Here is a 15,808-nt window from a genome sequence, read left to right on the forward strand (position 1 = left end):
TTTCATACAATAAAGAAAAAATAATTGATACCACAGCTGTGTGATCTGAGGCAGGACAGGCTCCAGGAAGCCCTTTCTATATGATCCCATTTCACGTTACATTTTTAATAAAAGTATGACTGCAGTAAGAAAATAAATGGTGAGGAATGCTGTAAGTTTGATCTTTTATGTATTTACAGACTCACTGAAAACGCTTATTTTAGCTCAAGATTTGTGCGATTGTGTCTTTCCCATTCTGGCGAAGGTCTTCATCAATACCAGCAAACTGAAAACATAACAAATGTATATCACTGAATGTCTGAAAACAGCCTACATGGTGCAGAATATTAAAATATATTATCAGTGAGCAGGGAAATGGGTACAGTTTGACAGAAACTGTGCTTTTACCTCAATAAAGTCATCAAACCAGCTGGCATGAATTTCCAGGAGCTGAGAAATCTCAGTCCCATCACCACACAGAGAGTTCCTGCAGTGCCTACATTCAAGGAAGAGCAAAGATTTGCTAAGTTCGGGAAACTGAACTCATTTAAGCTGTTTAACACCTGAACTCACTCACCTGCTGAAAGCCACACATTCCTGGGGTTTTTAGATGTCAGATAAGCGCCGACCGCAGCCAGCACGCCAAACAGGAGCCCTGCGACCAGAGAGGTGACACTGCCTGTGGAGGAGATGTTGTTAGCTGTCATCGAAACACCCCCGTTAATGTTGAACACTGACCTACATTTCCCAGAATGCCTTGTAAAGGTAAAGCAGCTAAGTGTGCAGTCAGAGCTGCACTACAAATGCACAGCTAGCCATAATTCAGCAACTGCGGTCTTCATAAAGGCTTTAAGATAAGATAGAACTTTATTAATCCCTCGGGTGGGTTCCTCTGGGAAATTCGGTAATGGTGATTTTGTTTTTCCATCAAGGTTTTATTTTAAAATCTACTTTAGAGACTGAATGCTTGTGTTACGATGAGTTTCTAGATTTTAGCTGCAATGCTTACATTTGAAAGACATTTATTTATCAGGGATTAACCACAAACACACTGAGCTTGTGTGAAAAAAGACACCTTGTGCTGATTTAGCCTTCAGTATATTTTCATTTGTTGTCCCTTGGCAGGTACAAACAATAATAAAAAGCTAATTTCGGTTCTTCCCTTGTTCACAGTGACTAATTCCACATGTTTGATTTGGGAAATTTTGTTCCCTACCACACCCTTCCTGACAAACTTCAAAGCGGTTTGTGTCTCCTCACAGCACTGAACCTGGGATCTGTTACTTGTTGGACAGATATGTAAACCACTACGCTATGGAGCCACTATAAATAATAAATATGCTATTAAATAAAAATGCATATCCAAGATACAAGTAGGTTGATATAAAAACAAAAATGCATGCAAAGCCTAAAAATATTGGTGGCTGCCAGTTCTACCCCTCAGACTCCTAATAGATGCATCTATGTTATCAATTTGAAAACCCAGGTCGCCCACCCACCCAGCCGGGTGACGACAACACCCAATCTTGATGCGACTGAAACCCAACTCACACCTTGACCTATGTAACCTTAGTAACTCTACAAGGTAACAACTCCACTAGAGGTTAAATACATGTGTTGATTTACCAAATTTAATATGATTTTTCATCATTTTTCACACTTGATTACTTCTGTAGCCCTGGAGTCATAGTTCATTCCTATTTTATTTAGCCAATGTGTGACACACTTGTGAAATTTAAGTTCTCTCACAAAATCAGTTTTCCAAGTACTGGAATATACACTCTGGGTGTTTGGATGCTGCCTGTGACCAAAAATATTAAGTTTCCTTCAGATATGATATTGTAGGTTGTGCTGATGTTTTTTTCAAGGAAATTCAAGCTCTCGGGATTTTATGTTGACCCTCAGCCACACCTTTGGCATTCTGTATTCCTGAGGACATAGGAGCAAATGTTTGGCTTAAAAAAAATTAATTGACCTATCTTAAGTAGATTAAGGAATTTGAAAACTTCTCCATAGAAAGTTTGAAATGCCTTTAACTTCACCACAGAAATATTTGTTTGTGAGCAAACTAATAATAGTAAAGAGCTAAAAATCCGACAGTTTTTCTATTTAAAAAACGTGAGCAACCAGCCTGGAGATGGTCAGGCAGGAAGCGTTTAGTCAGCTGGACAAAAATATATGTGTGGATACATTGGCAGCATGACTCTGGTGTAAAATGACGTTTGATGTACTTAATAAAGTGGCAGGGTAAAGGTGGTTATCTGTGTCTAAAGTCCGCTTTAACAGGGTTCATGTCATGTAAATGTGTCTACTCTAAAAGGCTTTCGCCTACCTGCTTTCACATAACCTACGACCCCTCCTGCCGACACCAGAGCAGCATAGCTGAACCCAATCCAGTCGACAGCCATGAGCACAAAGCAGCAGCTTCTACTGCGATAAACCTACAGCGAGTTTAATTAACACGGTGACCACAGGTCGTTTTAACTGGTTACTTTAACTCGTAACTGTAAAGTGAAGCCAAACACAGCCGATTAAAACACACTAAAAGTTTGAAACACAGTCGTTTCCACTGATTATCACTTAGAAACTTCCCGAATGGAGAGTTATGTCTTTCAGTTCCGGTGCCTTTTGCATGCGCTTTCAAATTAAAACGTCTAATTTCCTGACTCCCCTACAGGAGAAAAAGAGATGACTCACGAGGACAGAAAATGTATTTATTTAAAAAAAAAAAATACACTCAGCAGTTGTGCTTTATCTCACCTATAACAAAATCTGTACAACATACCAAGATGCTGGCAGATGTCCAGCCTAAGCTGTTTTAAGAAAGGTACTGAGCTGTGGAGAAAAATAATAAATCTTTGTTACATTTACTCTGGCACATTACATCATTGGTAGCTTCAGACTCGAGGCACTTTTTTGCGTTTGTTGTCTGTGAGTAGTTGTCTGTGTGCAGCCTGGGGAAACTCACGGACATGGGTCTTATTATAGTCCGCTTTCCTTTTGTTCAACGTGTAACTTTCAGTTTGATTCTACACGAACTGCCAGTCTTTTGAATGTTATGAAATATTATATCATCTATCTTGTTCTGCTTTTCTTTCATCAGCGATAAGTTCACATTTGATGTAGAACACTGCAGGTCGTCAGAATAAAAATCCACATGTGTATGGGTAATAAAACATTTTATTCTATTTTCCACTGTTCTTTTTCTTCTTCTTCTTCTTGGGCTTGCTCTCGTCTTCCAGGACGACTTCTTCCGTGGCAATTCGGACTCTCTTTGTCCTTAGAAGTTCGGGAAGTAGTTCTGCGGATAAACACAGAGCAGGGTGTTAGCTCAGGTTTACATTCCCTCGCCCGAAGGAAGAGATATTAAGTGGAGACGAACAGATCAGAATGTGAGGTAATGACTCAATGCCCCGATGAGCGGGTCGCACATTCAGGCGAGCTGAGTGTCCTGCAGGATACCCCTCACCGATCATCATCATAAAGCAGCTGAAGTGTTTCCACGACCTCACCTTCAGATATTGTTGCCTGAGGTGCTTCTTCCTCAGTGATCTGCTGCTGCATCAGTGAAGTTCTCCTCACAGCAAGGCATGTCAGTCTGGCTGATGTGTTCACTTCCCCAAGGAGTGTGGGAGATTCCAGCTCCTGGTGGTCAGCAGACATATTAGCTCACCGGGATAATCATAAATATACCATTTTTATTTTAAACACACTTCAGTTTGAGTTAGTTTTTGTTAAAAGGAACCCATCAAGATATTTTTATTTTATTGTATTACTAATATTGTCAGCAATTTTAATGCAAAAATAAATTAATAAATTAATTTAAAAAAATCAGCCTCTATGATCTCTTTTTGTCGACTAAAACAAATGCTCCTGGAGGGAAAGCTGGAGGACCCAGCTGCTGGGTTTTTAGAAGACAAAAAAAAACAAGCTTCTTGGTGTCCTTGTGCAAAATACTTAACCCCAAATTTGTCAGTATGACAGGTAAAAAGTGCACAAAAGCCCTGAATAAAGGTGATGTATGAATGTGTGTGTGGGTCTCAGTGGCTTGTAGTCTACAACAAGTCCATTTCCACATTAACGAAGAATGCATGTTCTCCAGAAAGCTAATATCAGGACGCAGCATACCTCTTTAAGATGAATTTTCCACATTTTGATGAAACCATCATTTGAAGCAGTCACCACCACAGAGTAATCATCCACGTTCACACTGTCCACCGTCTTCACTCTGACATCACAAACGGACACAAAGATAAGCTGACTTCTTCTCCCATCATCACGCGTATCAGAATATTGACAGTATGATCTATGCATGATTGGTGGGAAAACAATGAATGAATGAATTCACCTGGTTTCGTGAGCCTTGAAATCACACACCCATTTTGCTTTCTCCACATCACACAACCTCACAGTTTCATCGTCTCCTGCAACGGCCAGGATGGAGTTCTGAAAGATAAGCGGTGGTTGTTTTTATAGATATGCTTATCCTTCATATGAAAATGCCTCATCATGAGGGGATCCACTTCTTGAAAATTGACAACAACACTTAATGTTGTGTCTGTGTGATTCTACCTCTGAAAATGTGGCATTTACTTTGTGTCAGAACTGTTGCCAAAATTTGGGAGGTCTTTTATGCATTTCGAATCTCTATTCAGCGAGCTCACGTTTAAAAACTTGACAGACGCGATCCTTTTGGGGTTTGCGACCGTTCCCGTCACAGTGGCCGTCTCCAGCTCGTAGATGTTCACTTTGTCGTTCATCACAACCACGTATCTGTCCCCGTCTGGTGACCACCTGACAATGTGTGCATCTGTCAGGTGTGTAAAGAACACAGGTTTGAGTCATAAATGTGTCAACAATTTCCTCACCGCTCAAAAGGTTAAAGGGGAGCTTACTCTGTTTTATGTTTTTGATGAACGCTGATCTTCCATTAATGAGATTCCAGGTTCTGCATTGATACAAAAACACAACAGCCGACATTGTTTATCCGTGCAAACGGATCATCTGAGTCATCTACCGTTAAAGAGAGCTGTGAAATTTACCTCAGTGTCTTATCGGTCCCAACTGAGAGCGCAAGCTTCCCAGACGGATGGATGGACAGCGATGTCACATGACCTCTGAAAGACATCACAACACAAAGCAACACTGACGATGCTACCAAACATAAAGAAGTAACCCTCTCCGTGTGTCTGTGCCACCTTTTGTGCGCTTACTTGTGAGCTTTGATGGATTTCAGACACTCCCACTTCTTCGTGCTCCACACACACAGGAGTCCGTCCTCTCCTCCACTCAGTAAGTGAGACGTCCCGTAAAACTCGAGGCAAGTGATGGTGCCTGCGCAGGAAGTCAGTCAGCACCACAAGCAGAAACCAGGCAGACGTTTACATTACTGCTTTGACACACAGGTATGGAAGCTTTCTATGGAAGCTTTCCATACCTGTGAGTTTCCACCACAAAAAAAACAAAAACAATCTAAACCTCAGGTTAATTCAAATTGCTGAGAAAATAATTTGAAATAAACTGAGTTTAAACAAAATATCAAGTTAGCGCACTTTGAATTACTCAACAGGTCACTTCTATATTAGGTGTTTTTGATGTTTAACTGAAGAAATCAAACAGACTAATTACAATTTACAAACTCACCGTCATGATGCAGCAAAGCACCGTGCTCGATTCTTTTCTTCATGTTATACACTTGGATGGTCTCATCTTTGCTCCCCGTCACCACAAACCTCTCACTGGCAGCCACAGCAGATACTGATGCTGTGTGAGCGTGATGTGTGAATTCTGCTTTGGCTGTCCACTCCTGCATGACAATTATTTTTAAAGAAAACTTTTTATAACAAAACAATTTATTTGCATATAAATTAATCCACAGACTGTTAGAGAAAAAGGAGTGAATCACGAAACTTCTTACGTTACACTCCTTTCATATACTGGGCAATGAATGTGCTTCATAACCAAATAAATACTGCATTGCATACAAATCATGACAAGTACAAAGGAGGTTAAAAAAAAAACCTAAACAATTTCCTCGTTTTTTACTGATTTTATTTAAAGAAAGCATATGATTGCAAAATCAATGCAGCCTTTTGAGCAGCTACAGTTATAACGGTAAACATTTCTCTAGTTTAGTGCCCTTTTTAATTAGGTTATATTCTATTTGCTTTTTTTGTGACTAGCTATTGAAAAACTATTAAAAACAATTTTCTATGCCTTAATAGCTTTTTTAATGGAAATCATAATGTTCATCATCCAACCAACAAACACTTGAGCTTGTTATTATTACAACTTCACATCACACCCTTTACACACACACACACACACACACACACACACACACACACACACACACACACACACACACACACACACACAGGTCGTTGCTTTGTGAGACTCCAGCTTACCTTTTCGTCAGTTTTTACTTGATAACCGAAGGTGATCTGTTCATAACTGCCAGCGACCAGCTCCAACACAGCTGCCATGCTGCTGGACTACAGTGAGCTCAGCTAGCCGGCTAATTAGCTTTCCTTACAATTTGCCGATTTTCTGAGCAGATTTCCTCGAGCAGTTTGTGTAACAGCTGCTAAAACAGTAATAGAACACCAACAAGAGAAAGGCAAGGACAGTAAAAAGCGTGGTGCGAATGCTCGCACGAGAAAACGGTAACTCTTTTTAGCTAAACACACGTTCAGTCCCAAAATAACATGTGGAGTCACTGCGCTTGCGCAAAAGCACTTTCTTACCATTTGTCGTTAAGGCTTTTTCAAAATAAAAGTCTTCATCGTTCAGCTATGGTTTTTTACGTTGATTTTCAGAGACACTCTAAAAGACTGGTGGGAAATTAAATTATTCCAAGGGACCACAGGAGAAACTAAGACTAATCTTTGCCTGATTTTCTATAATTTTGTATGGAGTCATGGTTAAAAAAAAGTACGCCCCTTCTAGTTTTAAGGTTTTATGTATCAGGACATAATAATAAAAAAAATCATTTGTTCTTGCCACCAGTACAAGCTCAGATGAACAGCAACATATAAAACATTACACAGTGTTGTTATTTATTTAATACAAACTGAGTCAAAGTACAGAAGGAGCCTATCAGTTTCTCACATCATCGTGGCAGTGTTGCTTCAGTTCATTGAGGTTTGCCAGCATTTATTTGTGCGCAGCACCATTTCAATCAGGATGAGATCTGGACTTTGGCTGGGTTTTTTCATTTCATTCTTTTCTTTTTCTGCCATTCTTTTGTAGATTTGCTGTTAATTGATACGATTTCACCCAGGTTTTAGCGGTCAGGCAGCTATGCCTCACGTATGACTCTAGAATATTTTGGTATACAGAGGGGTTCTTGGTCGACTCAGTGACTGCAAGGTGCCCAAATGCCTTTGCCTCCAAATTGAGCCGACATGATCATAATACTCCCCAAACTTCTACCTTGATATTTGTGCTCACACTTACTGATAATAGTAGTTGATGATTATAATAATTAATTGAATGAATTTGATTGCGAAAACATTTGCCTTTAAAAGGGATTGCAAGTGCGTGTGAATTCCAAGTGAGGCTAAAAAGTATTGCTATGACCCTAAAACCTTTATCACATTTTTTCTGTTTCAGAGGATTGCACCTTTTCTCACACAGAACTGCTGGATTGACATCCATAATGAGTTTACTTTGACAATGAAAAGTTTGAGTTATGAGTTTATGAGGATAGAGAGCAAAATTACTGTAATTTATTAATCCCACGTCTGACGAGCGAGGGGAAGGGCGGAGGGGGTGGAGAGCAGCGTTTACCCTCCTGTCTTGTAATTGGCTGGCTCCCTTGGAGACGTCATGATTGACCGCGGAGTTAATTCTGGCAGTTTCTCAGAGAGGATGTGAGAAGTCTCAGTGAGTTTTTCCTCTCAACGAAATCATGTCGAGAAGGTGAGTTTGGGATTAAAATAACGCACGCGCAGAAGGATGACTTGTGTTTTAAAGCGTCTTCTCAACTTTTAGAGAAATTTAAAATTGCGTGTTGTCGTTTTCAGCCGCTTTTCGACCGTTTCAACGCGTTTGTTTCCGTCTAACGAAGACATGTTTGATGTAAACATGTAGCTACAGTGTAACGTCACACCTTTGATGGTTCTCCTCGATAGTTTTGTCACGATAAAGTCCGGGTTTGTTTCCCTGAGAGCTGTTCCTCAGTGCAGACTGCGCTCTGTGCAGCTGTTGCGTGGACGTTGTGTGCATAAGTGGAGCCTGCAGCGGGGTCTGGGAATGATTAGTGGGTTGAATTATACAACAGAACAAACAGGACTTGGAGAACTTCATGGAGCCTCCTCTGCTGTAATAAAACTGTAGTCGCTCCCTCATGTACTCAGGCTAAACACAGAGGACCTTCTGTCTCAGTATGTGCTCCATCCTGTCATCTGCTTCTCGCTCAACGTTTTTCAACGTGTCAGACATAGGGTGTGGTTGTTAGTCCGCCTCAGTGCAATTGTATTAGCATTTATTGATGTAATTGAAGAAAAGTAAAGCAGAGATGTTATAGTTTTAGTGGTATCTGCAGGTTATGTTTTTGTCTCACATTACAGCCCTCCCACATTCACTGATCCATGCAGCTGTAACTTGATGATGGAGGTGGGGTCATTATTTAGAGCTAAAGCTGAAGTTTTCCACACTTGTTTTATAGTTTTTATCTGGCGCCACTGTGCTATCTAACAAAGGAGAAGACTTACAGCATAACATGCGATAGGAGACAACACAAAGCCTTCAGCTGCTGCTTGTGTTGAAGTCAAGAGTCATCACTTAATTAAAACATTATTTAGATCACCTGTGTCAGACAAACTGGGTTTTAATGGAGAGTCATTGTGCACGGCTGTATAGATATGTGAGTCATTTACACAGCTAAGCACTGCTGTTACTATGTGGGAAACTGTTTTTATTATTTAGATGAATAGGTCCTTAACTGTACCACAGGTGCCTTATGTTTTAAACCTAAGTAACTGAGAATTAAAAAAAAATAACTACACACATCCTGAAACAGATGTACAGGCTGCTTTCAACTGAGACACAGGAGTAAGTTTGTTTGTTTTGGAAACGCCGTTTTCGTTTTGTATACCTTACTAATTCATTCTAAGAAGAGCAGTTAACTTCCTGTTAACTGCTTTTCGCAGAAAGAATTAGTCACATGAGTAGGGAAAACAAGATTGTCACGGCAGATTTCATCACCAGTAGTTTGAAACAAAAAGGAGGACTATCCCAAACTGCATGGTAGCTATGAAAAACAATAAAGTAAACAGACTGCCCATTTACTCCAGTTCCTCTCAGTGCATAGACAGCATGAGAAGTCACTTCTCTTTTAATCTGAATAGTGGGAGCAAGCATATGCTGAGAGAAGTTATTTTAGTGTGTTTGTCTGTAAAACGCTACTTGAGGACAGAAGAAATAGCAAAAGCATGTGAACATTACACCCCGGTTAGTCATTTCTTTCTTCTTCTTTTCTTTGTCTTCTTTGTTGTCTTCTTCTTCTTTAAAGGGTCGGCAAAACAGGTCATCTGCCTCGCAACCTGTACCTAGCGTCCTCCTCTGTCACGTCAACCCTCTGCGTGTCTTCCTTTTCCATGTCCATGTTTTCATTCACACATACACTGCAGTTTTTAGGCCTGCTACTTAATTCACCATGTTTGTCTGCCTGTGTTTTTAAAAATTAATTAATTTTTTTTTAACAGTCAAAAGGCCGATCAGGACCTCACCAAGGCACTCAACCAGCTCTGGCACCTGGATAAAAACCGCCTGAGACCTGGGACCGATTACAGGATTTCCCTCCAGGTCAGTGCTAAAAGGCCATCGCAGCTTTTCTGCAATGCAAAGCAGGCAGTCACTGATGCATGCAATAAATGCAAACCTTTGTGTGGACTGGAAGCCTGATGGGGTTCTGGAGTCTAGGTGTAATAATGTATATCCAAACATTTACAGTGGTGACGTTCTGTGAGCGTTGTTGCTCAGTGACAAGTACTTCTGAATGTTATTTGACAAAAAAGTTTTGTTTTTAAATCTGTTTTATAATGAAACTTAACAGACTGAAAAGTTTTGCAGTAAATAAATCAGAATGTTTGGAGGTCTATGACAAAGCAAATTTAATTTTAGACATTTTAAAGCTAAAGAATCAGAATTAGAATCACAATCAGAGTACTTTAATAATCCCTAATGAAATTATGTTACAAAACACTAAAGACAGCACATAGAATTCACACAATGATGAACATGCTGTCATTGTTAAGTCCGGTCAAACCATCATGCCCACACAGGATTCCTATTCCATCAATTAGCTGTCAGTGCAGATTACTGGAGTCATAACACATAACACTTAGTCATAACATAATAACTAGTAAGACGTCTTGATGCGTGCTCAATCATCCAGGTAAGTAAATCTCCAAAAGTTTATTTCTGTTCATCTGGACGTAGGGTTGTCAGTGGGAGAAACGTTTCATCACTCATCCAAGTGACTTCTTCAGTCTCAGCACTTTCTCCCACTGAAAACGCTACGTCCACATGAACAGAAATAAACTTTTGGAGATAACTAGTAAGATTAACTTTGCAATGGTTGGTTTGAGTGCTCCATCACACTCAGTGCTGTTAAAAGTTAAGCCCGGCTCATTTCTGATTTGTTGCACATTTTCCCCGTCACACAGTGCCTGGTGTGGGGAGATGTTGTTCTAGTTTGTACCTTCACTTTAGGTCCATATTTACTGGCTAGTGCCAGAAAAAGCTAAAGCAAGAAATGAAGGATGAGTCATGGTGTTTAGCACTGTTCCCTCACAGCCCACTGGTAAATTTTATTTTAATTCTTTTCCTTCAGTGTTTCAAGTGGTTGAATAGAATAGAATAGAATAGAATTCAACTTTATTGTCATTGCACATGTCACAAGTACAAGGCAACGAAATGCAGTTTGCATCGATCCAGAAAGTGCTTTAGCAGTAATATAGATATATTTACAAAATATATATTAGCAATAATATAAAAATGGGTCTATTATAGGAATGAGGGTGAAAATATGTGTCTATTATGGGTATGTTACAATGTACACGGTATGAAGGTATGTTATGAATATGTTATAACTATAAGTATGTACAGGCTGTAGTGAGTGTACAAACTATGTGCAGGCTATGAACAGGATATAAATATGAAAACTATACAGAAATATGAAATTGAACTATACAAGTTATAAACAGTTGTAAACAGTTGTAGGACTATAATTATTGCATTGTACAGAATGATTGTCTATACAGCATTTACAGTCGTGCAGTTTAGATCAGTGAGATATGTGGCTAATTTCCTCAGTGGTTATATAAAGTGCTAGTGGTGTGAGTGGTAGTTCAGTCCATGTTATTGTGTGTATGAGGGTACAGTCGGACATTTGTTTGTTTTTGTCCATTGTGTGTGTGTTCAGTTATAGGTGGTTGTGGGTGTGTGTATGTTCAGTGAAGTTGGCGTCATCAAGCAGCTGCTTAAGTGTGTTTAGCATTGAAACTGGATGATGCTTTTATGAGCTGCTTACATGTCAATTAACCAGGTGCATCAACAGTATTTATGAATCCTCATATTTGTTTGTTCAGTTTTAACATGTTGCTGAATGTTTGTGTTTTTATATTTAGGGGAAGGCGGGTTATGTGGCTCAGGGCAGTAACGTTGCCAGAGACCGGGCCAAAGCTCCACTCTTCACATATGTCAATGAAGACAAACTGAAGAGTATTAAGACATATGAATGTGAGTATGAGTCAGGCCTATATAGATTTTCTTTATTATGTTTACTTGGAACAACAGAGATTAAACAGTTTAACGAGGTTACGCCTTTTTATCCAGATTTCATCAGCTTGCTGGACAACTATGAGATGTCCACAGGCGTGTCAGAGACGGTCACCTCAGAAGAGCTCAAAGAGAACAAGCTCTTCATCGATGCCATCGTGGAGACAGATCTCATGAAGGTACAGCGGATTCATAGGAGAGCATGAGCTCAGAAATAATTTAAGCTGTTGTTTACTGATCGGTTAGAGAAAAGTAAAAAAAGAGGTGTGGTAGATGTTAAAAACAAATAAACAGCAGACCAATATGGAAGTCGTTTTATGCTTATATACAGAATAATGAATTTACAGTCAAGGGACCAAATCAATGAACAATTATCTAAAAAATAAATGAACTTCTGCACTCATCAGCCAGACACTGCTAGTACACTTTAAGTGTATAATTAAAACTGTACAATTGTTAACTATAACTGCAAAATTTTGTTCGCTTGACACACATTTATTAAAAAAAAGATTTATAATTTTCATTGTAGTTTACATACCTTATGTGCATGTCAATAATATACCGCTGACAAAAATGCATGAACTGGGGTTTTTTTTGTAGGCTTAACTAATTCACATGGATTTTGATACTATTTATAAAGTTATGTATCCAAGAGTAACTTTAAATGTAGTCTCTAAATACAGGAAATTTGACTTTTATAAATTAATGTCCCAAATGATGTAATGTAACACTGAGTATATAAAAAAAACAGATGTTGTGTAATGAAACAAAAATGATGCCATACTATGATTTCATAAGATGTTATATAGGTACATAAATGATGAGTTATTTTAGTCTGTCGGTCGGTGTTTGCCAGGCAACACAATGACATTAGAATATCTGATATAGATAAGAACCTTCTGGGGCCAAAGATGAACCTGTGTGTCAAGTTTAGTTTATCATCTCCTGATTGTGTAGGAGTTCAAATAGAGATTAGTTTATTATAGTAAGATTAGATTTTCCTGTGACTCATTACTTTAACTTCAGTGTTGTGTTTAAGTTTGCGTTGGGGTGTGTGTGTGTGTGTGTGTGTGTGGGGGGGGGGGGGATCTTTTTATTTTCCAGGCACTTTTGATCTTTTGATCTATGCCGGCTCAAATTTTCATTCCAGGCATGGATCCGTTTTTTTTGTTTTGTTTTGTTTTTTTTCAAGGCTAAGAATAAATTTTCTAATGTAACGATGGTTTATTCCCATACTATTGATAGGTCACATTTTTTTACTCGGATGTCTGAAATTTCAAAGTATGTTACTGTGTTTTTACTCTTAGTGTGCTCACCAGTATCTGGTCAAGAAGGGGAAGTCACCATCAGACCCTGGGCAGTTCAAGAGACAGCTGTATGACATCTGGTTCCGCCTGTACCACAGGGACAGGAGCGGAGGGTGAGTAACTGTAACAACAGGGGGCGCTGCTGCAATGTTTAAAAGAGAAGGAAGGGAACCACATACTGGTTTGAATGATTGGTTAAAGGCAAACTTAAATGAGATCCAGGTCTGGAGCAGAACGAGCAGATGAATTTACAACTCAAGAATCAGTGAAGAATCTAAGAATAAAACACAGTGTTCCCTGAGTGTGTTCTGGGTTTATTTTTGTGTTTTTTCAGTGTTAAGTAACAGCTGCTTTTGTCTGAAAAGGCTGACAATAAAGTACATGTATTAAAATCTTCCTGAGGTTAACCTTGTAACTCCAGCCAAATACTTACATCTGTTTTTGTGACACTTTTAATCATAAATAAAAAATGCTTCCAGAAATTGGCCCCAGTGTAGCAAACACAATGGAAAGACTGATATTTAACATTATACAGTAATATTATAGGCTTTGTTATTATTGTCATCTTTAATTTTTTTTCATCTAATTTTCACAGTTGCACAGGATGAACAACAGAGTGTGATAACTTAATTCTAATATCTTGATCAGAGTCACTAGATTATCTACATTTGGGTGTTAAAATGATGTTAACATACTGTAATACATAATTCACTCTTTAATTTTTTACTTGAATTTTTAATTTTGAAAGTTCTGCACACCTGGATCAATGACAGGTGACTAGGAGGAATTTTTTTTAAAGTTTTGAGTACAAATGTGCAGAAGTTATAATCTCTATTTAATTTAATATTTAAAATGTATTATTTTTGTAGTTACACTGAAACAAAGAAAATTTGTTTTATAAGATGTGACAGTTTGTCTCTTCTTACAGTTTGTGCTTTTTAACTTATCTTTTTAATTACAATAAAACAGCATAGGTATGATAATCACACACAGAGCCATTAGAAAGGTTTTCCTGTATAAAATATAATGGAGTCATTCATAAATTAGTCGTTAATGAAGCTTGGTTACTCAAGGGTTAAAAGTGAGTCACAGGCTCTGCTGCCGTCTGTGCTGTTATCCTTCTGTCTGCCCCACAATGTTAACATTGTAGATAAGACGTCTTGGTATGAATGAGGACATACGGCACTTAGAGACTGAACTTAAGTATCTCTGGGTGTGCTGGTTGGTTTTATTTTCATTACAGTGAGGATTCCTGTGGATTTGAACATGTGTTTGTGGGAGAAGCCAAATACGGACAGGAGATCATAGGTCTTCACAACTGGGTGCAGTTCTACCTTCAGGAAAAGCACGGCCATGTGGACTATAAAGGCTATAAAGCAAGAGATAACAAAGACACAGTAAGAAACTGATACAGCAGCTCGTTACTGTAAAAGCACTGACTGAAAAGTAAATAGCCACACATGTCGCTGAATTGCATTTACTGTTTTTAAAGCCTGATGAGGATGACCACGTCCTGAACCTGCAGTTCAGTTGGAAAGGCTTGGTGAAGCCCGTCGGTGGCTCCTTCATTGGTGTCAGTCCAGAGTTTGAGGTCGCTCTCTTCACCATCATCTTCCTCATGTCAACTGAGAAGATGACGTCTGTGGTGGTGAAAGTGGACGAGTACGTGCTGGAGCTGGTCGTCTGTCGGCACGGGCGATCCATCGGCACGTCCTATCCCAAACTGCTCAGCAGCAACAACAGGGATCTGTAACTTTACACCAGCCGAGAGTGTGCAAATGTTTTTGTTTAAATGGAAACTTTATTTCAGTGCAGTATAACCCAGTATAACCCTAACATAAACCTGGATCAAGTTCTCTTTGCACTAAACATGAGAAGTATATACCGGTTATTGAACACATTTTTGTCATATGAGCTGTTACAGACAAAATAAAAAGTGTTTTGTTAACAAAATGTTTGTATTTGTATTCTGTGTTAGGAAAAAATAGCCCAAATATTTTAAGTCTCAGTACAGCGTGTAAATGAAAGTTGTAATTTTTCAGAAACTAAATCTCCATTTTAAGAAATTTAAAAACAAAAAAACAAAGTATGAATACATACAAACATGTATGATAAACATGTAGATTTGACCATTTTCACTGCTACTTGGCGTTATTTGAGCCTGATAAGTATAAAAACCAAGCCTCGTCTTTGAATAAATAGTCTTTTTTTAAAGTCTTTTTTAAAGGCTGTCTTTATGTTGGAACAGTGCATTTTAATTTATAGCAGAACATAATAAAGTTACCATTGCGTGTGTGCTGAAAAGCCAAAAATGTCCCTGTCTCAGGACACAGGGTGGTTAAAAACAAAATAAGAATGATTTAGCCCAAAAACAATAAGTAAGTCTTTAAAAGAGACTGTAACTAAATACAGAAGATTGTTATTTGGCAGTGTAGAAAGATCAAAACAGTTTGAGAAGTGGCTTTTGGGAAATAAATAAAACGTAAAAAAAAAGAAAAAAGAATGATCTACTGTCCTGGGGAAAAAATAAAATAAATACTGAGCAGTAGATGAAAAGACTATTTCAAAGTTTCACTGCAAAGAGAAAGATGTGTACTATGAACCAAATGAAAGTATCTGTAAAAATCTCTGAACCGTTTTTGAATTGTGTGACAGATTTACATCTGACAGTTTCTGACAGTATGTCACTTGAAATATTTGTTGAATTTGAACATTTTGTTCTCTGTGTTTTCTCT

At 38.6% G+C, this 15,808-nt stretch overlaps 3 protein-coding genes across 3 annotated transcripts; 1 reads left to right on the top strand and 2 right to left on the bottom strand.

The window, feature by feature from the left end:
* Positions 1 to 30: 30 nt before the first annotated feature.
* Positions 31 to 2,593, bottom strand: LOC134616330 (transmembrane protein 14C-like). The gene is made up of 4 exons (XM_063461129.1): positions 2,312 to 2,593; positions 557 to 658; positions 388 to 475; positions 31 to 265 (listed from the first exon to the last, which is right to left on the bottom strand). Exons 1-4 carry the CDS (start codon positions 2,385 to 2,387, stop codon positions 205 to 207), a joined length of 327 nt encoding a protein of 108 aa, XP_063317199.1. The 5' UTR covers positions 2,388 to 2,593; the 3' UTR covers positions 31 to 204.
* A 104-nt stretch (positions 2,594 to 2,697) lies between these two features.
* On the bottom strand, positions 2,698 to 6,698 carry pak1ip1 (PAK1 interacting protein 1). The gene is made up of 10 exons (XM_063461995.1): positions 6,387 to 6,698; positions 5,623 to 5,785; positions 5,193 to 5,313; positions 5,022 to 5,096; positions 4,875 to 4,927; positions 4,644 to 4,789; positions 4,328 to 4,425; positions 4,108 to 4,207; positions 3,492 to 3,624; positions 2,698 to 3,280 (listed from the first exon to the last, which is right to left on the bottom strand). The coding sequence occupies exons 1-10, from the start codon at positions 6,462 to 6,464 to the stop codon at positions 3,165 to 3,167; spliced, it is 1,083 nt and encodes a 360-aa protein (XP_063318065.1). The 5' UTR covers positions 6,465 to 6,698; the 3' UTR covers positions 2,698 to 3,164.
* A 1,116-nt stretch (positions 6,699 to 7,814) lies between these two features.
* Positions 7,815 to 14,993, top strand: LOC134617084 (uridylate-specific endoribonuclease C-like). Its single transcript, XM_063462255.1, has 7 exons — positions 7,815 to 7,902; positions 9,690 to 9,789; positions 11,616 to 11,727; positions 11,824 to 11,945; positions 13,074 to 13,186; positions 14,317 to 14,470; positions 14,566 to 14,993. Exons 1-7 carry the CDS (start codon positions 7,892 to 7,894, stop codon positions 14,824 to 14,826), a joined length of 873 nt encoding a protein of 290 aa, XP_063318325.1. The 5' UTR covers positions 7,815 to 7,891; the 3' UTR covers positions 14,827 to 14,993.
* Positions 14,994 to 15,808: the final 815 nt, after the last annotated feature.

This window comes from Pelmatolapia mariae, linkage group LG18, assembly GCF_036321145.2.
Source record: "Pelmatolapia mariae isolate MD_Pm_ZW linkage group LG18, Pm_UMD_F_2, whole genome shotgun sequence".
Taxonomy (NCBI): domain Eukaryota; kingdom Metazoa; phylum Chordata; class Actinopteri; order Cichliformes; family Cichlidae; genus Pelmatolapia; species Pelmatolapia mariae.

What these genes read in the sequence shown, in the direction of transcription:
- LOC134616330 (XM_063461129.1), bottom strand. Translation starts at nt 2,387, where the DNA reads ATGGCTGTCGACTGGATTGGGTTCAGCTATGCTGCTCTGGTGTCGGCA. An exon ending in GAATGTGTGGCTTTCAGCAG is followed by an intron (nt 476 to 556) that starts GTGAGTGAGTTC and finishes CCTTGAATGTAG; the next exon opens with GCACTGCAGGAACTCTCTGT. An exon ending in GGTTTGATGACTTTATTGAG is followed by an intron (nt 266 to 387) that starts GTAAAAGCACAG and finishes TTATGTTTTCAG; the next exon opens with TTTGCTGGTATTGATGAAGA.
- LOC134617084 (XM_063462255.1), top strand. An exon ending in ATTACAGGATTTCCCTCCAG is followed by an intron (nt 9,790 to 11,615) that starts GTCAGTGCTAAA and finishes TTTTATATTTAG; the next exon opens with GGGAAGGCGGGTTATGTGGC. An exon ending in TGGAGACAGATCTCATGAAG is followed by an intron (nt 11,946 to 13,073) that starts GTACAGCGGATT and finishes TTTTACTCTTAG; the next exon opens with TGTGCTCACCAGTATCTGGT.
- pak1ip1 (XM_063461995.1), bottom strand. Translation starts at nt 6,464, where the DNA reads ATGGCAGCTGTGTTGGAGCTGGTCGCTGGCAGTTATGAACAGATCACC. An exon ending in GGAAAATTCATCTTAAAGAG is followed by an intron (nt 3,625 to 4,107) that starts GTATGCTGCGTC and finishes GCTGACCACCAG; the next exon opens with GAGCTGGAATCTCCCACACT. An exon ending in TCAGGCAACAATATCTGAAG is followed by an intron (nt 3,281 to 3,491) that starts GTGAGGTCGTGG and finishes GTTTATCCGCAG; the next exon opens with AACTACTTCCCGAACTTCTA.